At 35.1% G+C, this 26102-nt stretch overlaps 1 protein-coding gene across 1 annotated transcript in view; it reads right to left on the reverse strand.

Moving 5' to 3' along the window:
• The window catches only part of sha (shavenoid), a 132153-nt gene that overhangs the window by 26730 nt on the left and 79321 nt on the right, over positions 1-26102 (reverse strand). The window contains exons 5-6 of the mRNA XM_018546242.1: positions 2745-2871; positions 1061-1231 (exon numbers count right to left, since the gene is read on the reverse strand). Of these exons, the coding sequence (XP_018401744.1) occupies positions 1061-1231; positions 2745-2871 (298 nt within the window). The remainder of the gene's footprint in view (positions 1-1060; positions 1232-2744; positions 2872-26102) is intronic.

The raw sequence follows: 26102 nt of genomic DNA on the forward strand, positions 1-26102 counted from the left end.
GGGGGGGGGGAGGAGAGGCAAAATACAGAGGAAGGTAAATTATTCAAATTCCGTCTGAAACGGCAGTTTAATCGCGTGATGCCACGCATGTACGTAGACATTAAATCCCCCGAAATTACATTGGTCGAACAGGACACGCCATTTTTGCGTGGCCTCACCTCTGCCAACGGCGACCAATCGCGACCGGTAGCTTAAAAACGGTACTTGAGAGGTATGTCGGTGTCGATAAACATGGAGGGAGAGACACACTTCCGGGGAGGCTACACCTGGTACGCCGGTATCATACAGCGACCACCTATCGCGGACGATATTTCGATTACTGGTCTGGCTGCGTGAAAATTAATGACGGTGTAATAAATAATATAACGCCGTATTATTATTAATATCGCGGGGAAAGAGAGCACAATCAGCGACGAGAGACCGTAATCATACATCCCCTGGTTTTTTATGGCTCACGATAATTATATATATTCGACAGTGAGAAGAGATTGGACCACTGGCCGTCGCGAAATCCTGACCGTATTTTTATGATAATACTTCATTATGTGTGTAAAAAAATAAATAAAGAATTTCATTACACGATTACGCGTTCTCTTACACCCTGATAATGGTAAGTTAATGGACATTATTGTTTCGTGTGAGGTACACAGTTCGCAAATATAATATATACGTAATAATATTGGACGTTTCTGTTATCTATTCTCGTAAAACGGTAAAACAGGAAGAACAATAATCTATGAGGGGAACAATCCGTAAGGCATGCGCAATTACACAAGCGGCGTTAAATAGCGTATTTAAGATTGATCGCGGCGATGAATACCGCTGTGATGCACAGCGACTAGCTAAATACAGGAGAACGAGCCATATAAATCCGCGTCCGCTGCGCGGACGCTTTTGCTGCTTGATTTGGACCAGCTGGCAAGAGGATGTAACGGAAGGCGCAGTCGGAAATCATTAATGTCAAGCAAGTAAACGTTCGTACGGTGACTTGCTACAACGTCACCGCACCGCGGTAGATGACTTCATAATTCATAACGAAGAAATTTTGCGGGAACGTTACCGTGAATGTCATTGACGCAAATGTGAAGATCCTCTCGAAAGATAGGCAAGTCGAAGTTACACTGGCACGTGCAGGAACTGTTTGGCACAAGGAGACTTGAACTCGAAGAACCCCGGGAATAAGGACTGGCGGTGCCGCTGCTAAGCACTGTGCAGGCCTCCGTGCAAGAACCTGTGACAAATTTTCAATTCAATACACCAAGTTGCATATGCTTTTATACACCCTCTAACCAATTTTTCAATTTAATACATATCTTATCACATAGAAGGATTTACGGAAATATCTATAAAATTGGAGTATTTATAAAAGATACAGGTTTAAGAGATACAGACCTAAAAATAATTTTCTTACACTCAAAGGTGATCTTGCAGTTATATTAAAATTAGTTATCTAGGTGAAGAATTAGCTAAAATAAATATATTTTTAGAAAGTAATGGCGATATTGGATATGGTTTGCATCTAATTATATAGATGACAAAGATAGAATTTAGATTTGTGTTATAAATTCTATACGTGTGATACATAATTTTTTATTAAATATGAAAAACAGCGATAATTTTAGCTGGAGCAGCAAAATATATTTTTGCGTCTAGAGTGGTAGACCATCGAAATAATTATGTATAATAGGAAGTTTAAGTACAATAAGTAAATTTTGATATTCTCTGGTAATTAATTTCAACATTCTACATAATTATTTTGATGATCCAATAAAATTATTTTCTGTATCTAGTTAACTTTTTAGATACTTTAGCAAAATAAGTTTTCCCATGTAAATTACATTAAATTTGTTAATTTAAAATAAAATTCGAGATTTTGTGTAAAATAAAATTTTTTCTCCAGATTTATTTATAAGATCATTCAAATACACATCAATTTATATTCCAACATATTTTTATATCTGATATCGATAATACTATACTATTTAATGATTAAATTGGCCACTTTTTTGTTATTAATTGGTACTGCGTGTTCATGTTACGTATTATAAAATACATCATTGTATGTTAATGGTCAATAAACCAATAATTTTTCAAAAGTCAATAACTTGTTCGTGTATCAAATGTGTTTCGCAGGATCAGTAGTGCGAGGTTCTTCAAGTTACGAAGTACAATCCATCGGTTGCAATTCGAGTGTTTCGATCCTAAGGACAGTCAGGACGTGCCGTATAATCCAGCCGAGCAAGGACAGGTCGGACAGCTGTCAAACCGTTACATCGTAATTTCATGGTTAATCCGTTACGTCTTTTTATTTCACGCAGCGGTTGTGTCACGATTTCGCACAAAATCGTCCTGAAACATGTTCGGCACTCTCGAATCGCGAATTACTTTGCTTCCGCGTACCGGAAAATCAGCACGCGCAGGATTTGCGCCGTATCACCGGCACGAATTGCGCTTTATGAGGCACGCTTCTCGAATCAGATCACCAAAATGTAACACGTCATAATGTTCAGCATTATCATAATGGCATATTGCGAGAAATCACAAATAGATATTAAGGTCTCGAATGAAAAATGACACACGAGTGAAAATTCTAGTTGGAAGAAATGTTTGTAATACAACGTTTTCAACGCGATACTTTCGGCCGTGTGTCGTCCTGAATTGCCTTCTTTCACAGATTAATGCAATAAAATGAAAGCTTAAAAATATTAATATATATAACGTAATAACAATCACAAAATATTTACCTTCGATGGTAAAAATATCTCCATCGGAGTGCCGGATGACCGATAATTCTTGACAGCGAACGACGACTTGCAGGAGGTTGAAGCTCATGAGAACGAGGGCTAGAGAACGCATCTTCCCCACAGCATTCTGCAATACATAAATAGTTGTAGATCGTAAATAATCGACTGGACGGTGGTTTTATGCGTTTCGTTAACCGCACCAAACAAGTGCATTCGTTTGGCATGATCGATGTCATTGAAAATTCTGTGAATTAATGATTGCTTAATTCCGCGACATTATATACGAGAGACTTCCGGCAGCCACTTATAGCATCTTGTCCGCCACTCAGTCTACGCTAAACACTGCATCTGCATCTGTATGCAGTATGCATTTATCAAAGAAATATTAGCATATAATTCATCAGAAATCATATTATTAGTATAGAAACTATATTATTAGTACCTTATTAGACATAAATTTAGAGAAGCTTAAAATTAACATAATATTCTTAAAAAGTCACATTTTTATTACAATAATAAATTAATTCTCTCTACATATGCAGTAAACACACGTATAAAAGAGTATTAAGTGCAACATTGCGTATAATAGTAAACATAATTTGGACCTAATTTTTTATTAAGATACGAAAAGAACGGTTTTGCTAAAATATTGTATCTCAAAATTTAGCTAAAAATCTAAAAATATATTTTGATGAATTATGGAAATGTATATGTTACGTAGAACATTCCAGCTGATTACTAGAATATTAAAACTGTTTGCAGTATTGCTGCCAATGTTAAGCGTTTTGCATAATTATTTTGACGATCCAACAAAATTATTTTCAAGTTTATATCTATCTAAATTTTTAAACTTTAAAAAATCAACCTTTCCATAGTAAATTTCTCATAACGACTTTATGTCGGTCTTATAAAATTTAAGGTAAATTTTTTACTGGTTATCCGACTACGCGTACACGGGAATGTCACACCTGGTATTTTTACATCACGAACGTACCAGACTTCCTGTATGTTTGCTTTGAAGGATCGCTCACGTATCTTGAGCTACGTGCAAGCACGAAACGTACAAGTGCACGTTGAAGATTGAAAGGATATACGGATGCTAATTCAGTCATTAAAGTAATCATCCTAAATTTACTGGTATACGACCGGTTGGCGACTGTTATGAGCACGTTAAATAAAATCACAATTAACCCTAACCCCGGATTCTCATCCACCGACTCGATCGAGAACCTTCAATATTTCTCTCACGATTTTTACATTTCATAATTGATACCAGTATCGACATGATTTGCGAGAAATTTACGAAGCACGAATCGTTCTCTTCCATTTCTAATAGCTGTTCTATCGTGTCATTAATTGGAATTTTATATCGGTTCATCTGGACACTCAAACACGATGACTATCAAGATTCTTTTAATTTCTGTCAAATTGTATTAATCGTAGGAATGAATCATCACTGAATAGATGAATTAGGATTGATTATAATCTCGCTTCTGAAGTAATAAATCTCCATTCGATGATCACACTTGGCTCTCCGAACATTTTCATCAGTCTTCGACGACAGGCGCAACCGTAATTTCGGAAGTCCTGCCGCAGGGATCATGGCGAGAGAAAGACGGATGAGCATATCTTTATCTGACCGAAAAGAGGAAGCGGCGAGATGGCGCGATTAATCAAACGATATTAACGCATTTATTGACATACCCATCCGAGCTCTCGCTTAAAATTAATGAGATATTTGGCGTCCGCTTAATTTCGCCGTTTGTCACGAGGCAAAGTCCATGCCCTTAAGCGTAAATCTTCTACGCAAATCATGCTAAACAGGTGTGACAACGTAGATATGTATACATAACCCTATAAAGTTTTATTGCTTCATCGGATTTTACGCAACGTCAGTATATCAGAATTCAATAAGCCTCCAAACGGATAGGGAGGCTAAATTTTTCGCTTCATAATTGTACACATCGATCGTATATCTCTAAGAAAAATAAGCGATGCAAATGACTAGTTACTCTCGTACGTGTAATCATCCTTTCGTAATAACCTTCTCGCTAAAGCGATCTCTACGGCAGGTGTTGGAAATTGCGCTATCGCGATTATATTAATCGGTTGACGAGTTGTGCATTCGGGGCCTGATTATTGAATCTTAGCGCGCAATTTTCACGCGTAGGCTATGTAAATGCTGACAAGCGCGCGGTAATTACAGTGCAAATTCCTCGTGAAATCGTGTTAATAATTATTTACGGTGAGACCACTTTGAGACGCATCTCTTCATGTTGTACCTCGCAACAGGACTGCATTTTGATTAAACTTCCTCCCCTATGCGGTCCTCTTGTAATTACTTCAATGTGCGCTCGAGAGCCTTTCAGCCGTCGAAAAAGATGGTGAAGGTAAGTTGAGAGAAAGTATCGCTACACATCAGAAAAATCTTTTCTTTTCAAACTGATAAATAAGCCACGATGTACGTGTAAACATCAGTTAAGCGGATGATAAAAGAAAATAAGACAAAAAAAAATTCCTTAAGAAAATGCGATAAAAGTGCGCCTGTTAAAGTAAATGAATTCACGAGGTAATCAAATGGCCTCCATAAAAAAGCAGAATATCTTGTCTCGAAATTCAGTTACTAGAAGGAAAGCAATGTTAAGATTAGCGTTTCTTAGAATCTTGATTCGTAGTGATGCAAACGAACGACGAGTCCTTTCCTCTCTTTCTCTTTTTTTCTCTCATGATTTTCTTAAGATCGTTGAACGAAAGGGTTAAAGAAATACTTGAAAAGGAGAATTCGACGGATTTCGTGGTCGCTGCAGATAAAGCCGGTTGCTGACCAACGAACTACACGGTTATAAATTTCTTTTACGAATGATCATAAATGTCAATGCGCTTCTTAATTATACGCGATACGTCAATGGCGATATCACTTCGGAAATCGTATGGACGATTTCCGAATCTAATGTAAACACGAATTCTGCTATCATCATTTTATAATGAGATGCTAATATCTTATTTTGTTGACTGCCGAATTTATTGATGATACCGTATAGTACGTCGAAATGTTCATGCTAAATCTAACAACAAAATAAGACATATATCAACTTGACTAACGTCTTAATTATGTACTTATTATGAAATTATTACCTCATTTCATGCGATATTTCATGATTTCATTATCAAATTATTACCTCGTTAAATATTAACTTGATTATAGTCATTTATACTCTAATTTTATAAGAAATTATAGATAATATTAATTAGGAGAAATAATCCTATTTTCTGTCAAAGCGTTCCTTAGTGTTTAAGTACCTTACAGTGTGAATTTATATACATATCCTATTTTGCAAATTGCGCACTAAAATTTTTTCAATTCTGAAACGCAAATAAACAGACTAAACTAGTAATATCGCATATTAAATTGGTAAGATATTTAATAGTACGACGATAATAAAAATTTTAAACATTTTAATAATTTTATGCTCTAATAAGCATTTCTAAAAACTATAAATAATTTAATGCGAAAAATATTGCCTCAGCTGGAATTTGAAACCAGATTTCTCAAATTCCATATGTGGATGTTTCCTTAATTCGGCCATTGGAGCTATGGTAATATTAGTCGCAATAAATTATTTACAGTTTCTAAGATGCTTACTTTATCATCAAATTATTAAAATATCCTTCCAAGACGTTAAACACTTAGCATTAGTATTAAACTGCTTGTCAATAATTACATATTGTATATTAACATGTAAAAATTGTTTTAATTTTACTATTTTTATTTTGTTCATAAATTGTGAATTGTATAGAAATTACACTGAAATATTCAAACACTAAGATCTACTTTGTTTGAAAACAGGATTAATTAATTTATTTGATTTACTCTCGCGCGGCGATTTAAATCTCGAATTATAATTATAAATAATATTATTCTAAAAAAAAATATTTAATGAGCGCTCCGATATCAAAACTGAATTATATATACAAATCCGCAAACATCTTTCAAGTCACGTAGCGTTACAGAGGATTAATAATACACGTGGCCGATCACTAGGCATTGGAGGGTGCATCGTCGAATGGAAGGTCGATGTAACAGGAAGTGTAACGCAACCACCGTACCCCTCTATAATCCACCGGCACCTGCGTCAGATGCACATCCGATTGCGCCCCGCGTTCCGCACGTTGCGGAACGCGGCGCACGTGTTATCTTACGCGTGCCATCGGCCCGATTGTGCATAACGTTCAGCTCTCTGCCCGCCGGTGTTTCTTGCTCTATTGGCCCAATCGCACGCGCCGACGGTGTAATTTATATCGTTGAGCGTGCGAGACATAACGACGTTCCTAAGCTCGCATTATGCCCGGTGAAGATGCAACGTGCGCGATATAATGCCTGCGGTCGCCGAACGGTGTCTTTACCGAACACACGCGAGCTATCTTGAATTTCTTTTGCCCGTTCGCGCGAGTATCCCCGCTACGTGATATCGGGACTGGTCGCGTTTCTTTTTCTTTTATCAAGCAGCGTCGTCAGTGCGCCGCTGTACACCACGGTACGTCGCGTTTTGTAGCACTAATCTACCGAGATGACGACGTCATACTGGTTTAGGAAGTACAGTTTTAATGTAAAAAAGGTTGCGAGTCAGGTGGAAGGCGTAATAGCATCCGACAACGTTATAATAACGGCTCAATTACCTTACCTTTTCCTTGTACACTGTCAGATATCAAAGAAACCAATGGTAATCCAACCTCTTGAGTTAAGTAACATTTTGTTATTTAGTCAAAACGTGTGTCAAAATGTAAATCAATCTAATTCTGTGGTTAGTTTCAAGATGAATTTTATATGTCCATATTAATGTAAATATATACGTAGAAAATAATAAACTGTATATTTCAACCAATTTTAATATATTAATTTTCTTCAATTAAATTTAGTTGAATAAAACATTTTTTTAACACCATTGTTTTTAAATTAACAATTTATTAAAGGATCTGAGAAGTTATGATATTTCTATATTAATACAATTCTATTATATATGTGTATAATATAAAAAAGTAAAGACAGTTTAGCACACTTCTCATAATTCAACAGTTCCTAACAAAAACAAAATATTTATTACAATTCCAAAGCACATTTCTCGTTAATTCTAGTAAAGATCTATACTCTACAATTATTTTCTTCTGACTACAATTTTGTCAATCCTTTTAGTATAAAAAAATGCGGAAATCTTTTTTATTTTTATGAGGACTGTGAAAAATGTTACTGGAACTGTCATTGTTTTCTTCTATATTAAAAATAATAAAATATTGTGCTACCTTCACAGATTCCATATTGAACAGATGACGATCTACAGAAATTATTGAAAATAATTCAAACTGGATATATGATTTAATACTAGAAATTGAACAATGTGTAAAAATAAAATATACTTATAATATACAATGTTACGTCATTTGATTTGTTAATCCGTCTTCGATATAAAGTGCAGTATTTTTCACAGGGCTATATATACTGGCCGAGATTTTACTGTTCAGCTTTTAACCAAAAAAGGAGAGTGTCAATTTAACGATGAGTCGTTCGTTCGGCTTATCAGTATAAAATAATAAAGATATAAAAGTGTGAAAAGCACACATTTGATTTCTTTATCAAGGTAAATAGTTTTACGACTCAAACTGCGCGAAAGTTATAGATGAAGATATTTTTCGCTCGTTGTACCGTGCAATTCGACCAATTTTCACACGTACATATCTTCAATGACAAATCATAGCAATTTTGATGTTGCAAAGTACAAATGCACGCGTGTCACGCGCACAAATTATTTCGTAACAGTGCCAACAGTCACGGTCAATGAACAGGGCGAAATAATGGTAGAAAGCAATGATTTCTAAAACGGCGACATGAATGTGGAGGAGGTCGATTTGTCATCGATTTGGAATCTGTAGAAAAATATCAAAAACGAAGCAATGATTCGTTAAAGTTTATTATGCGTAACAAAATGTGTTTAACTCAGCAATTTATAGTCAATTCGGACTGGTTATTATCTGCAGAAGTGTAGCCTGAAGTGACCATAAACTAGTACTTAAAATGACAATCTACGATTAAAACACTGAAGCAAAGTTCGATAATGTTCGATAAAAATATGACACGTGTGTGACATAAAAAATAATTTATTTAGGAATTTAATTACGTACGAGAGTGTAAAGAGATCCGACCACATTTATTTTCTAAAAACATTAAAAATGATACTAAAGCAATAAATTAAAAATTGAGACAACCTGTGCACTGAAAGAAAAATTTTGGTATTTATAACTATAATTACATGTTATTATAATTAGAAGAATTACTACTAAAAAAAATGTTAGTAATAATAATTATATCTACAGTTTTATTAAGATATATATATTATATGCATATATATATATATATATATTAGCAACTAAAAATAATTACAATTATAGTTATTATTATTACAAAAAATTGTTGCAATTCTATTATTTTACATTGAGAAAGATATGCTAAATTATTATAGAATAAATATATTTATTTGAATAATACCAATTAAACATTTAATATTACAATAAATAAATACTATATGCATATAAATGTATCAAACTAATAGTTCTTGTTTCAAATAAATATATCTTTATTATTTTTGTAAATTTAATTTTTTCAGCGTAATCATTTTTAAGACAACTATATATATATATATTAATATAGTCACAAATACCTAAAAGTTTTCTCAATATAAGGTAAGACGTCAACATCCCGCAAAGATCGGGAATTAGTTTCGACTTAAAGACGTAACATAAGAGTGTGCTGTACATAAAATTATCGTACTTAAGTTACAACGTCATTAAATGTTATAAATGCGTAAGCGTTCAATCGGTCGTGTTCAGCGTCTCATTATCAGTGTACGTCGTTACAAAGTTCGTGGCCAAGTCGAAATCTCATCATCAAGGCGATTGTAACACGGGTAACCGTTATCGCATAAATACACGCGAACTCAATGTTAATAGTGGGCGCTTTCGCGTGCCCTCGTAATTACTATCACCGAGAGAGGAGCGACGGTGCATCAATATTCCATATACGATTCCTTCGGTCTCTTCTGTACATGATTGTGTCGAAATTTTAACCGGTACCATGTAAAGACCGATACGCGCGTAAAGTGGCCTCTGTGGCGTTCGACATGCCGCTAATTATCGCCGCCTATGCTGCTCGTACTTTATCGAACGCCAAGCCCAGTGGAAGGAACATTCTCCTCTTTTAGTACAGTTTTTTTTCGGTTTCCTTGGACAACATAACAAGGGCCAGCCGATTAATTCCCCATTTAATCATTCCAGCATTTACAACGAAGGTATAAACGAAAAAAAAAAAGGAGACTACTTTGATGACAATAAGAAGAATGTTTTTGATATTTATAACGGTAATTGAACTGATAAAATAATTACAGTTAGGAACAATTTTTATAGTCTTTACTGCTACAATGTTAGCAATAATAATTATATTTATAATTCTATACATATTAAAAAAATATAAAATTTTATAATCGTTTTCGAAAACAAGTATTTATATTTTTTAATAGATAGAACTATAAATATAATTTATACTTAATAATATTATTACACTTTAGCAGTAATAACAGTATAAAAATACATTCTTAACATATTATTTATAGTATAATTATAATTATAAATATCAAAAACTTTCCTTTCGGTATCGAAGTGATTTGCTATATAGATATTAGAAACAGTAGATTTATACTGTGAAACTAAGAAGAGTAATGAAGAATAGACTATACATCAGGATAACCCGCTAAACAATAAATTCTCTCAAGAAAAAAATCTCTTTTAAAGAAACTCTTATATTTATTTAAAAAAGATTCTCGAATCAAAAAGAGTAGTCACGTAATTGATTGAAATGCTATAACTGTCACAGATATCTGTTAATTGATACTATCGGTATTATATCGCAGTGTTTATTGCAATGACTATTTGCATAATTTAGTCGATTATATCTGCGTAGGGTGGGCATTAAAATGTTATTAATAACGCAAAAATTTGCGGTTAGTCAGCAGAATAGTCTGTAGATGGAATTTATGTGACGACGACATTGAGACAACGGCTTTGATAACTGCATGCGAATTTTGGCAATTTGCATATATGTATATTACAGAAACGTGATAATTTTAATTTTACGCCGATGGAATTTGACGTTTAAGGAGGTGTAAAAATTAATTAGCACATAATCGGATTACCGCAAAGATAACTTCGTTGCCAAGCAGCAATCTATTATATATATATTTTTGTGAATATATTATTTATATTTAAAGATTATAAGTTTATAACTCATAAATATATAGATTATTCGTTCTTATTGCGGACGTAAATTTTATCAAGTCGTCGTTATGCGCGTCGCAAAAGCAAGGCTCTCTCTACAAATTCTCTGAATTGAATCGATTTTCTTTAGAGGAATTTTGGTTCCGCTGTGTTACGTAGATCGTAACTTATTCATTTTCAACGGAATCCCTCTTTTCCGCCCGAGTGGGATTCACCTGGCAAATAAAGAACATTTTTATTCGCTGCAACGAAAGAAACTGCATTCTTATTCCAGACATATACGTATTCCTTATTCTCCACGAAATTCCTACGGATTAATATGGACAATTACACGAAATTCCTTTCGAGGTTCGATCGCGGAAGGCGTCGCCTCTTCGCGCATGGCTCGTAAAAGTCGGTAATTAAATTGTCCAAAAGTGTCTAATTAATTGCCGGCGGTTTCGTCGCTTTGCTTTTAAATAGATCGTTACTATGCATAATGCGCTTTCCGCCTCCTTTTTTCTTACTCTTCTTTCCAATGCGTTGCTCTCTCGTCCTCTCTTTCACTCGCTCTGGCTCGTATCTCGCTCGTTTCTTCGAATCGTTCCTCATCGGCAACCTGTTTCTCAAGCGGAGGCTGCGAAAGGTGTCCGCTTGTGACGGATGCGTCGCGCGAATGAGTCACATTGAACGCAGTTGCTTACGCACAATTTCAATCGCGAGTCATGGCGAGTACAAGAGTTTAATAATGCATAAAACATAGGTAGTCATTAAAGATAATAACGATAAATTGTGTCGCCGTACTCGTTTTTTAATATCGTTACGTGGATCTTTCTTTAATTAAGAAAGCGCGACGAAAAGATTCGGTCGTAAATTCTTTCGTCATTCGATATTTATCTATTGAAACGTGTTGATAGCTTCGAGTAATTTCTATAAATTTAAGACGGGTAAGTAAATTTAAAAGTAAAAGATAAAAACGTGTTGGGAAGAAATATATCATTCGTCTGCTGCACAACTCAACAGAGTTTTTCAGAAAATAAAATTGAATATTTTGAATAATTAAAATTTTGTAAGATTAATTTTAAAATGTAATTTAGATGTTATACTAACTGTAGATTTTGTAGAAAAATAAAAGTTTGTCTTTTGTTTTGTTCTTTAAATTTCTGTTCGTTTTTTGCAAGCAACTAAAAATGACAGTTCGAATTGCGTTATTATAGCAAATGGAAAATATACGTATAAATTTATGATAATATCACTTAAGTTATGAAAAAAAAACGTTTTAAGTAAATATCTATAAATACATCTATTTGAGTAAATCATGGCAGTGAGTAAAACAACACAGTAGTGATGATAAAATGTGAGTTTTAATGAAATTGACAAGTTTGAAATTAATCTGCTTGCAGAGAGATTATGTAATGATGCAGATATATCTGATCGAACAAGTTATCGATAAAGACATGTTTCAAAGATATGAGCTAATTGATCGATTCAACCTGCACCCGGTTTAAAAACTAATGACATTTGCGTTATGACGGTAGATGATTGAATTTCATTGGCGATTTAATAGAGATATTAATTTTTTACTTTGACAGAATTAATTTCTCGGTTATTTCGCGTCTATAATGACAGATGCGTTACTACGACAGAAACTACAGCTCGAACTTCTATCATGTGAACGTAGGTTCTTCGAGCAGTTGTACTTTCTTCTTCTTCGCTGACAGCATCTCTATAAGTTTCAAACGTTTCACTGTGGAGTATCCGACTCCAAACAATTTTAGCTTGCTTTATTATTGACTTCAGTGAGAACGGTCTTATTAATAAATATTGGTATGTGTATAAATGTGATAAGAGATTATTTCTTTACAATAATAATAAAGAAAGCATAAAAACTAATTCCACACGAGACACAATTTGCACTCTCTCTCTCTTTCTTTAAAAAAAATTAATTAAAATATCGTCAAAGTGTTTTCGCAAATTTGAAAAAATATCTAAAGAATTCACGTTCTGAGAGATAATAATTAAATCGATCTGATAACCAAGTTGTTGAACACTTTAAGGGAATGCTGGAATAATGGCTGATCTTAATCGATGTTGATGATATTACAGATCTTTTCAATTTCAAATAAAAAAGTCAATAATATAGTGACATCTTTAATTCGTTTAAAAATATGGCAAAAGTGAGAAAGACAATTCTCACATAATGGTCGTCAGCAGATCATCAGCATTACGACAAAGTCAACGCTTAGGCCAAGTTTTTCATTATCTGATTAACTATTGATTAGACTTAACCAGATGTCTCATTTAAGAGACTTTATCCATGACAGCGTCGTAGTTAAAATCCATTGAGTAAAACATCAATAAGAAGTTAATCAGATAATGACAAACTGGGTCTATGACTGTCAACTGACGGCCAAGCTTCTATCAACCAGAACACCTATTATAGAAATCTTATAGGAATGTATTGATCGAAATTATTCCGGTTTTCCCTAGAAAACGTAATAGAAATCTAAGGAATAATTGAATAATTCCAATCGGAATTCATTTCGAATATTTCCATAATAGGTATCCAGTACTGGGCTATCACTGACAATAGCTGGCTGACAAATGACGGCCAAAGTTCTGTCGATGGTAAAACCCTATATAGGTTAGTACAGTCTCGTGTAAAAATAAAAACTAGACCTACAGAATTTTTCTCGAGATTGTATGTGAGCAGTTATTGCACAAGACAGAAAGAATGCGATGTCAATTCGGACAGCAACGGAGATTGAAAAGACGGAATCATTCGTATAATAATACCGTAGAAGTGACACATATGTGACTGCGTGTATTTCAATTTAGATTTCGATGCTCCTGAAACTTAACTTGGACTTTGTCAATTACGATTTGCATATTATGCATGTTGGTCGGGACTTTACGATTTGCATAATGTACGCGATAAATGTGCGGTCAATGCGAGTACAGTTGCATGCATCGTTTTGCGTCTCCTCGCAATCGCCGAATTTGACGCAAATTATTCGGTCGAAACTTTCGATAACTAGGTTTGGTCATAATCCCGTCGATGACTGACGATATAATGGGATTTATATTTTCTCTTCGAAGTAAGTAGAGGATAGTGCATGATAGAGGATAATGCAATGTATTATCGACGTTTGACGTTCACGATAAATATTGGACCAAATTGTTGGCGTGCAACAGCAAAATTGCGGCTACTGCATCAATCTTGAAAGGATTCATCGCGTGTTTTAAAAAGATTCCTCCAGTCTTGTTTCGATCACGTCGAGATCGACAATGATTACAATGATCCTAAGGAGCAGGCTCACTACATAAGAGATTCTATACAAAAAAAATTAATAATTGAAAATGTATATAATAAAATAAAATGTGTACCATTCTCTCTAAATTCTATGAGTGGAATCTTACTTTTAAAAATTGAAAATTCTGCGACTCTTTTTCAAGAGGCAGAATTTTTACTCTTTAGAGTGAGATTCCACTTCAAAGAATTTAGCTACAAAGAGCGCTACAACTATACAGATTTAATTCACATAATTGCAGAATCAAATGTGATTACTAAGCTTTTCTAATAGAATCGCCATGTCACTTAATGATTATGTATAATATTTGATATGTTTCATATTTAAAGCATATTGAAACTGAGGAAGAGATTGCCTATAACAGCTCATTTATTGTTAATTATAGTTTCGAAAGCGTCTTTCACATCTATGCTGACGTGTCGAAATGAGAGAAATTTGACATGTCTTGCTTGACGTGACTGAAATTCTCGTCCAGACATCTGCCAATAATACTCGATAGGTTTAATTACAAGACGTGAACAGTAAAAAATTACTATCTATAATAGAGCACTTTAATCAGAGTAAGAAATTGAAGAGAGAGAGAGAGAAGGGAGGCAGACATCGACATAGCTACCTGTTTTTAAATAAAAAGACTATTCGCGGAAGATCTCAGACGCAGACACAATTATTGGTATCGTTAAGTCCGTTACATACAATTAGAATGATCAACGTATGTGTGCTATTTTAAAGCCGAACGAGACAAAACGCGTACGAAGTGAGTTCACGAAATAAGATAATCTCTAAAAAAAAAAAATGCTTTTTTCGCCTGAAAATCGCTGAATATAGCCCGAGGTGTATCACGCCAATTCTCACGATAGCTGATCGATCGATATTCGTGAATAAAAGCACGCGGAACTGACAACGCTACTTTACACGTCAGCAGCGAATACTTAGCGAGACTTCGATCTTTGATCTCGACACTTGCTAGCAGCACGCAAAACGACAGCTTCGGTGTACGTTACGAAAAGATAGCGTTCAAGGAAAGTTTTGATTAATTGCGACGAAGCTAACTCTCGAGACCCGGAGCTCGCCGTGACTTCGCCTGGGGCCGCAAACTGAACCCACGCCTATAATTTTGCGGCTCCATCAGACCATCGATGTCGTTTCGTCGTCACGGCAGCCCTCGTCTCATCTTCCTCCACTCTTTTTCGCGCGCCACGTCGGTCGATTATAAGAGAAAGAGGAGAAAGGAAAAAAAAGAATGAGGCTTTTAACGGCGATAAAGGGCCGCACGTCTCTCGAGATGATCGAAGATCAAGTAAGCCGTATCGCGCTAAGATGGGGTGCTATAAAATTCGTCTTTATCCCCTTCACTTAAGCGCTTTTACTGTGACGGGTTTTACGATTCCTGCGCCGGGACTCCAATTTCACATGATTTTTTCTCAATAAGAATGCCATGGTGCTCACCGTTGGCCGCTACTGTAATACCAGTTAATTTGCATAGAGAATACGATCACCTGTATTTAAATACAGAATAAAGTTATTTGCCGTATTCATTTTTTTTTTTCAATTTGCAATGCTATTATAATTGAAATCTGTACAGCAATCAACGTCTTAATAACGTTAACAAATTGGAAAGCAGCGAGAAACCGCTTGAAAAAAAGCTGTACACAACATGCTCGTGCTAATTTGTAGATAATAAGAAAAGAATTAAGAATTCCGTACAGATGTTGAGTGAATATAAAATATCTCGGTCTAAACCTATAATTAATCACTTTTTTTTTTATATATACTAGCAGAAGCTTTAACAAATTGAACAACCTTTCACAATTCTTTTCACTGTCGCAGTGGAACGAGATGAAAGCCTGCGCGTTTTTGTCGACGAGCTCGTTAATGAAGCCGCGAGAGAACGTAGCGTTACGCCGCGCGTAAAATCAGTAGTGACTCAATAAATGGCACATCGACGTGTCGAAATAAAATGGTCAACACGCGTCCAGCAGAGACGGGATGATCCGAATTTAACTAGGTATGTGTACTGTGTAACGCGGATGATTACGCGAGACGGAGATTAAGTAGGTGCCGATGAAGTGCAACGTGGTTTGCCGTATACCGAGAGCGGGGAATTTAAAAATCCCCGGTACAAAGGCCCCTCAACCATCTGTGGCAGATATACTTCTGCGCGAGACGTCCTGCACGGTATACTCCCTCGTACCGTTATTTATAAATAAATCCTTATTAAACTCAATGCTACGGAGAATCGTAGTCAGTGACGCGGATACTAAAATCGAACGACTGACAGATCGGGGAAAAAATGACTGTGTCGTCGTTTCTCGTTTTCACATGCACGCGTAAACTTTGTAAGATCCCGCGCTAATCCGACAAACATTGGCCGCGTTTAGCAGAAAAAGCAGCTTTGCAAGTGTTGTAAAATTCTTTTAACATTATTGAGAGTTTATGCGTTTAGATTCAATAAGGAACTCTATAAAGGCTGGATCAATTATATTAAAGAATTTTACAACAGTTGCAAAGCTGCTTTTTCCGCTGAATACAGCCATTAACGACCTGCATGAGTAGACGAAAAGTTTAATAAAATTATCACGTTACATTTATCCTTATTTATGTATTATATATATGCATAAATCTATGATATTTCTTTATTGACACTGTCATTTATTAATGCATATTAATAATGTGTCTTCTCTTTTTTGCACGAAATCCATAGTTCCCGTTGATCTCATATATTCGATATCATCGAAGAGCGTCACGCAGAGTAAATTGCCTATCATTGCCTCTCGTGGTGGTGATCGTATATTAGCTAACGGTGAATGAAGTTACGAGCGACATGGCAGAAGTCGCTTCTTTTTGACGTCTATTTATAAACGTCGTCTGGAATTATTCTAAAATGGGCGAAAATAATTATTCCAAATTATTCCCTCGCGTGATGTCACACAAATATATTTCATGTCCAAAGTACACAAGTGATCGTAGTTTGTCGGTGTAATCTAAATTTCATTCATTAATCTTCAATTCTCTGTAATATCAATCTAGTGATATTCTATTACCTCGCCCTTTGGAATAGCGCGATTTGTATCCATGGATGAACAAACATGAGATATTATTATTGCTCGACTGAACGATCTGAGCACCTCATACCGTTAGAACAATGTGATATTGAAAGATAAATCACATGCGCGTGTACTTGATATACGCCACCCGAGAAGCAAACAAGTAGATCAACCAGTCGCGATGTAAGTAATCGCTCATAAGACGATTAACCTTTAAAGCCCGTTTTTACACACAATATGTGGTTATCTAAAGATACAAGGTTATCAAGAAGTTCATGAATGAATTTCATGGATTCTTGGTAATCTTTAATCTTTAGGTAACCATATATTGTGAAAATGGCCCTAAGTAGGTAGGTAGTTTAATTAAAGATACGCGAGTTAGTAAGGTTGGTTACTCAGAACACTCCAAAAAAAAATTTCAATCTTTTACCCTCCAAAAAGTTTTAAAGTGAATCTTACTCTGAGAAGAGTGAAATCTCAATCTTAAAGATTGAAAATTGAATCACTCTTTTTCAAGACTAGCTTAATTGTCACTTCAGAATGATAACGAATTCAGTTGAATTAGTGCGTATTAAAGTCGTTAATTCAGTCTAAGTGTAAAAGTAAAATGCAAATTTTGAATTATAAAATATATATTTTACCTAGCAACAAGTGTGTTAAAAATTTCGCGGTTAATCTATTTCTATATATTTATATTAGATACCTAAGATACTATACCTAAGATACTGTGGTCACTCTCATTTATATTTAAAGGTTAAAAGAAGATTTTAAAAGTAGATCGCGGTATTTGAATTTTTAAAGATACAGTTACGTTCTTCAGCATTTACGGCCCGCATATGCAACGCTGTGTGATGCCATTACTGCTACAACAACGGTATTTTTTATACATACATAGAAGCTTCAGTTTGATAATGCTGTATAACGTACGTACAACTTAACGCTCTGATTTCGACTTTAAAATATATCATAACTGATAATATCGTATACTCGTTGGTTCCTCAATAATTGTGTTCACCATAAAATTAATGATGGTTAAATCACGCCTTGATTTCTCACTGGATTTCTCGCACACAATGCACCTCGCAAGAAACGGAAGAGTAGTCGCCATCCCTTCTCTCATGGTCGATCCCTTTAATAAGGAAGAAAAGCCGCCATTGAGTTCGCAGGTTACTTGTTGTTGACCGACTTTCGAACCGCGTTTAATATGATTTACAATTTCAATGCCAATAACCTGAGTTGATTTGTTTAGCATTGAGATTTGATCGGCCAATTGCATCCGCATTGAAAGATGAGTTGTCGATTCACGATTGCACCTGTTCACGTTCGGAATATGAATATATTGGCATTATTATTTTATTTTTATTACGATCATAACAAGTCTATTACCTTCGATCGTAATTCTTGACATTTTGTTATTATAAACAAGAAACCTTTTTGGCGCCAGAGAAAGGCTTCTGGTTTAAAATATACAGAGAATAATATTTCACTTAGACATATGAATACAGATGCACTGCATTTTTTAACATATTAGTTTATGACATATTTATCAAGTTTTTACTATTTAAATCGTGCAGAGGTTTCTAAATTTTTTCAATTTATATGCAAAAACTACATGTGGTATTACAGAAAATAGGAAACAGTGTTGAAAATATAAAAAATATTTAATACACAATTTCGGAAATTATACAACCGGGAAGGAAGTGATTCTTTATGTAAAATAAGTGAAAAAATATAGAATCAATTTTTTTATATACAATTAAACAATTTTCTAATTAATAAAATAAATACATTATTAAAATTTTATTACATTATTTTAATTACACTAAATCCAGTATGATATAGAAATAGCAATAAATAGTCCGATTGGATGAATCAAGTAAATACGGTGGCTGCGCAAAAGAGATTTTGCTGAAGCATCTAAAATTTTAGCCAGACACAGATCTACAAATAATTTTGTGGATCATCAAAATAATTACATGGAACACTCGAACTGGTTTTTAGAGTGTCTAAACTTTTTGCAGCATTGCTCGTCATGCTTAACATTCCTAAGTAATTATCTTGATCAACAAAATTATTTTTAGATCTGTATCTAGCAAAATTTTTAGCATACTTTAGCAAAATCATTTTCGTATCGACAAAATGTATGCGTACTTAATGAATTCGAACACAATTTTTTCAAACGAGCTTTACACGAAATAATATTATATTTTCGATTTGCTTATCACCTTCTTTTCGGTTTGTCACGATTTCCGGATTACATGGTATTTCCAGTATTGCCACACGTGAAATACCACACATGATAGGCGCGTTACATCAAAGAGATACTTTATCTAAAGAAGATAATTAATTATACGTAAAACACCGAGATAACCGTTTTATTTGCCATGATATCCAGAGATAATATATGGAGACTTGTGCAAGCAGGGTCATATTTCCTTTCAATACCCTACGGTTATATTGATCTCAGCTTAGATACGATACTGTTTGCCGAAATTATTACGCCTCTCCATTTTGGCACCTACCTACAATATGCCGAAACCGGACAGGTATTTTACGATCGGACACCCCGGAGAATACCATCTCGCTCGTGATTCACGTTGATTTTCGAGAGCTTGAGTGCTTTACAATCCACTAATAATACCACTTGCGAACCGATCATATCGCAAATCAACTGCAGGGCACAACAGCACCGCCTGCATCCAGCCGCATATTGGATCACGCACTTCCGTCCATTTCGTCGAGAGCGGATTAAAAAACGATGATAGATACATTGTGCCGAATGCCCGGAAGAAATGCACGCCCGATTCTGAAACCCGTTTTTCGAACAGAGGAACCTAGCATTGTGCGACGCTTTATTGATTTAACGCAGAAGAGCACACAAAATTAAGTGCAAAGTGATTAGTAAACCACGATCAAAACGAACATAAATACGCAATGAACGCAACTTTGCTGCACGCTGTGCTCGAACTACGATGCTGACAAGAACGCAAAGTAAAGGATAACGTTCATATAATAATTTAAAAAGAAAAGAGAAAAATGTTATTATAATATCTTTTATTTAGCAACGCTTCGCGATCTCTCTTCATAAAATCTTTCAAAGACTCAAGTATTGGAGATAAACGCGATAAATACTGCTTTATTGTGTCATACATTTGAAGTTTATTATTTAATATGAAAGAAATGAAACAACCATCATTTGAGTAATGGTCATGTTTCTCTGATTTGATCTGAGCGTGACCAAAACTCATGAATGGGCGTGCAATCGGCCGGGTGATATCAGTGGCGATAAACAGACCGTTTGGCAAATTTAAACCGATCGAATTACAGACTCTGCATGGAGGGCACGATTTATGGTCCAATTATTTGTATTCACCAATTAAGTTTAATACGTCGCGGGCGAAATTCGAAAGGAAGGTGCGCCTACGTATCGTAACAAATGTGTATGTGTAACAAATGAAGCCATGCACGGGGAACCCGTTGCGTCGAAATTTTAAAAGTATATAAATTAGTTCAACATCTCTTGTCTGATTCGAGAGAGCCTCCCTAGCGAAACTACATATGTGATGCCATCCAGTACATCATTCAACTTTCCAGCCAAGTCTGACATGAGAAATGAAAGTGTGTTTTCGGGACGACGAATAAGGGCCTGAAATACATTTCTTCTTTCACTTTTCCATCAAAAATTTGAAAAATAAATGCGCTATTTTATATACAATACAATAGTAAAAATTAATCTTTCAATATACTTATAGACTTTCAATATACTTATAATGTATTGTATTTCAAATACTTATTTCCACTAATATAGATTAACTTTAATCTCAGTTCAACTTACTCTTTTTCAGTTCTAAGAATTCGAAAAAAATGAAGCGCAAGTTAAACCGAGATTAAAGTTAATCTACATTGATAGAAACAGATATAGGAGTCATCTCTTTTATGTAATAAATAGTATACACACGGATTTCGCCTAAACTTTAAGTGCGTTTAGTACGAATTTTATAATTCTTAATTAAATTAAGAACCGATATTATTCACACATATAGTTGCAGATGCTAAAATATACCCCCTACATTGAAATAATTCATATAATTATAAAATAATCATTTTTCTACATGCATCATTCATTTAAATGCATATTTTATAAAAATTTTACATATAAAAAAAGGCGCGTGGGAAGATTAGATGTAAATTTTTCGCAAATATCTACTTGAATACTGTTTTATGCCACTTATTTATAAATTAGTTTAGCAAATATTAAAACATACTTAAAGTTAGGTAAAATCCGTGTGTATACACTTGGTTCTCTCCTAAGTTACGACTAATAAAACAGACTGACGGTCGCGCTTCCGCGCGTCTGTGAAGTTACTAGACAGAAGTTACGATTTGGAGAACGCGAAGAGGCGGTGAAGAAGTTTCAGAAACTTACGATGCTCGTCTAAAGTGTCCAGTTTATTCAGTAGAAATATTAATAGTGATATATTAGAATTAGGCATTGGACACCTCGACCGTTTGACAATCCAACCTAACAGATACGACACCTCGATTGCCGACCGTTAGAGAGAAGGCCCTTCAGAATCCTCCGTCTATTCGGGAACTGATCTTCTGATTTGTTTCTCGATTTTGATTTCAATCGACCGAGATTCCGCATCGCGGCTTCCTCTCTTCGCGGTAAAACAGGTGCAAACAAATCGTTTCCATGCACGAACGATCGCTACATCTACCTACCTACCTCTTTGGGAGTCGCACGAAATCGCTTCCGGCGCGTCTCGAGGCGTGTTATGTAAACCATACATGATATACGTGACTGTTTAAATACACCTGAGAACACGCAAGAACTGTCCAAATACATCTGCGCATGGGAGCACGGTAAAGAAGCTGACGCGAAATAAGAATAATATTTATAATATTATTCCCATTCCATCATGATTTGACAGGCTACTTGAAAAAGATGTCACAGAGAATACGAAAGAATGCGAAAAGCGTATCATTGTTTTCTTTCAATCCGAATCTCGTTCCACTTTTAAATAATTCGCCACTGTTAACTTTTAAGACCCAGTTTCACAACTCACGGTTAACTTTTAATCGTTTAACTTATTTCTTATCTCTCCATTCTACAATTAGAAAGAGATAAGAGATACGTTAAACCCCTCGGTTAAGAGTTAACCGTGAACTGTGAAATTGGCCTAATTTTTTCACCTGCAGATAAATTGTGGATCTCCATTGTTTTCTGGGAGGTGTCTCTCGGATAAAGTTATCTAGGGGTGAAGAAATTGGGCATAAGACTATCAAACCATATTTCAGTATGCAAGATAAAACGATTCGTCACCAGCGCGGCGATCTAAATTCAAATACGAAGTGATGCACTTACGCGCTAAAGCAGTCTTCTTGTTCATCACGCTTTTTCTCCGTCTCGCTCTTATCAAAGATCGCATCTTCGGTCGACAAGGAAGTTACTATGAAAAACGCTGTCTTCACCGCCTACCTGCAACAATCGTTTCAGACGTGTGCGAAAGGTTGATAACTGTTTATTCAATCCCGCACGCGAGTTTGTAGGACCACGTCCCGGTATGACGCTCTTGCCGTCGTCATCGACGCTTATGCTCGCACACTAAATTATAATGCATCGCCCCGGCGATTGCACCCTTAACGCGCGTACACACGTCAATATGCAAATGAACGGGAACGTAGTATTTAACGGTCAGCCGGAATCGATGGCAATGAACCTCAGATCGGAGTCTCACTCCTCAGGCGACCTCGCTGATCGTTTCGGCACGCCCGATAAGCTGATCTTAGTGCAATCCATCCATCGATCACCGCGGTGATTGTAGATATCAGATACGGTGTGATCTCGCAACGGCGCCGTTTTGCCGCAGTCAGTAAGGCGATCCCATTTTCGCGTCGATGAATACCGGTGTGGGCCGCCCCGCCGGTCGGCTTCCGTGTAACAAGGCAACAAATTTTGCGGACCAAACTGTTCTCTCTCTTTTAAATTTCTTCGGTTTTCTTTTGCAGGGAGCGAGAACAGCCGACGGTGTATAAAATAAAGTGTACAATATACCGAGTGAAATCAATGGTGTAATATATATAGAATATTATAGATACTTCAGAATATAAATTGTCCAAGTTTAAAGTCACTTCCTTCCCAGTACGTGTCTCTCTCTTTTAACATAAAAATATTTTCAACATAAAATGACTTTTTTTTATCATCGAAATTATCCATTATATTCCACTTTGATTTTACTCTTTTTTTAGAAAGCATATTAAATGTTAGCTAAAGATTCAGTCGTACATATAAAATTGCACCAATTCTATTCGAATTTCTTCTATACAATGATCTGTATCTAATCAAGAAATTGTACCTATTCATATAGTCGACATTCTAATGACGAGCCAAGCAACATCGCAGACGTTTATAATTGTGTGAAAGTTCTCCAAGAACGTCGATGAACCTACTTCTAGAAAGGAAAGATATCTATTGCGCAGAAACGTACTTTCGATGTCATCGGAAAATCGTTAGAAAAATTCGCGGATGTGAAGAAGCGTGGTAACGAAATCGCAAGTCCTGGGAAAACGCGTAGCGGCGTCAATATTGCACGTATTTGTTGGCAAATAGAGATTCCCAGGAAGCCTTTTCCTATTTTCTGTTAAACGAAACTTCTGACGTTCGCAGCTTCTTGCTTTTTCCCATTTACGACGTCATAAAAGGCATATTTACGGGTTGATATATGAATGTATCTTTAGTTTGTTTGAAAGTATGCTGAAGACAAATGGCAATAAGATAGCGTTGCTTGAAAAGAAAGTATTGCTCTATATGTATTATTTGCGTGTAGCTTTCCTGCGGTGAATACTGTATTACAAATGACGGTGATTTCTCATTCGCTTTTTTATTACAATAAATCTATTAAATGTCTGTCTAAGTATGCGAATGTTTCAGGTATCAAATGCACCGACTTGGTTCGCAATACGGATGCGAGCGCGATATAAATAGGTAGAGAAATGCATCGTTGCGAATAAAATAAATGAACCTAAAAAAAAAGTAAGACAGATAATATTCTTATGATTTATTTAGAAATGTCGACTCTCGTATTAAGAATATACGAACTTTATCTTTTATCGCCTTTTAACCTTTAATTCAATCCTTTATAGATCTTATTTCTTACTTATTTAGTGGAAATGATATCGCTCATTTGTTAAAATAGCGACATAACTAAAAAAAAGTCTTTTTCTGGTTGAAAAGAACGAAAGAAAAAGAACATAAAGGGATAAACTTTTATTTCTACATAACCTGTTATTATTGCAACAAATCAAAATTGCATGTCAAATTAACACGTTTCGTGCCATGTGGGTCACCAGTGACTATCCGTTCAGACTACTTGATGTTTTATAGCTAAAAATTTATAGCTAAAAAGAAACGTATATAATTATAAAATAATTTTTAATATACATATATAATATATAAATAGATTTGATATGTACATACATTATCTTATTATTCTTTATTATAATCGAGTAATCGAGAAAATCTTTTTATATAATTTGGCAAAAATATACTTAAAGTATTTTATAATATTAAAGTTATATACATATATCGAGATATTTTAAGAATATAAATATTATACAATATTAAGAATAATAATTCAGCTTATTTTAATTTTTGAGAGATTTACATTTGTAAAAAATATTTAAAATCAATAAATGTGTTGATTATTTGACGCTACCCTTCATCCATTAAGATTCTCTCTCTCTCTCTATCTCGCGGGGTCAACTAAAAGAGAGCTAATAATTTGATAAGCGGCGCTGCCGTAGCACTTATTCATCGTTATACGTCGACAGCCTAACATGAAAAGGGCGCACTCGTAAATTATTCTGAGAACCACTTATGTGCATGGTCCTCGTTTATGAAGTTAACACGATGAAATTTGGTGATACTGTCCGCTGGCTTGGATCTTGGAGCAAGCGATTTATTTTGATCGATGGTGATTTTTTCGCGGCGTGAATTTAATGGCCGCAAACACGCTGACTCGACACCCTCGACCCCTCTCATCCAGTTCCGCTCCTGAAATCGCATAAGACGACAAAGTATGCCGTCATTCCGTTTAACTGTATGTAATTGGGCAAACACCGTAGACGTATGACGACAGAAAATAAGTTTGATGTACAGGATGCCCGAGGAACGAATATTATAGAGAAACCATATTATTTTCTCGTGTTATTATTTTGCTGGCACTCTCTGCACACTTCTTCATTTTTGCGGCTCATTTATCTTACTGTACGCGCGGTAATTTTTTTGACATAAAGTAAGAACAATGTCGCGCATTATCACTATGCATTCAATGATAATGTGTAGGCAAAGATATACAAACAAAGGGTCACGCATCAAATATCGATTTTCATGAATATTTTCTATCGAATAAAAGCGATTATGATCGTGTAAAAATATAATAATTACGGTCGTATTGTGACATGATCATTAACCTTTCTCACCTAATCTGTTTGTACATGAATAATGTAAAAAGAAATCAAAGACATTTTTGCAGATCAAATCTTTCTGTAAGATATTTATACATATGTTCTGTAAAAAAAAAAAAACTATTTTTAATATATTTATATTTTATGAACTTAACGAAAATATAATTTACACAAGTAAAAATACAATAGAAATAATATAGAATAATAAAATATGAAGTTTTCAAAGAGAGAAATTT

Source organism: Cyphomyrmex costatus, unplaced genomic scaffold, assembly GCF_001594065.2.
Source record: "Cyphomyrmex costatus isolate MS0001 unplaced genomic scaffold, Ccosl1.0 scaffold53, whole genome shotgun sequence".
Taxonomy (NCBI): domain Eukaryota; kingdom Metazoa; phylum Arthropoda; class Insecta; order Hymenoptera; family Formicidae; genus Cyphomyrmex; species Cyphomyrmex costatus.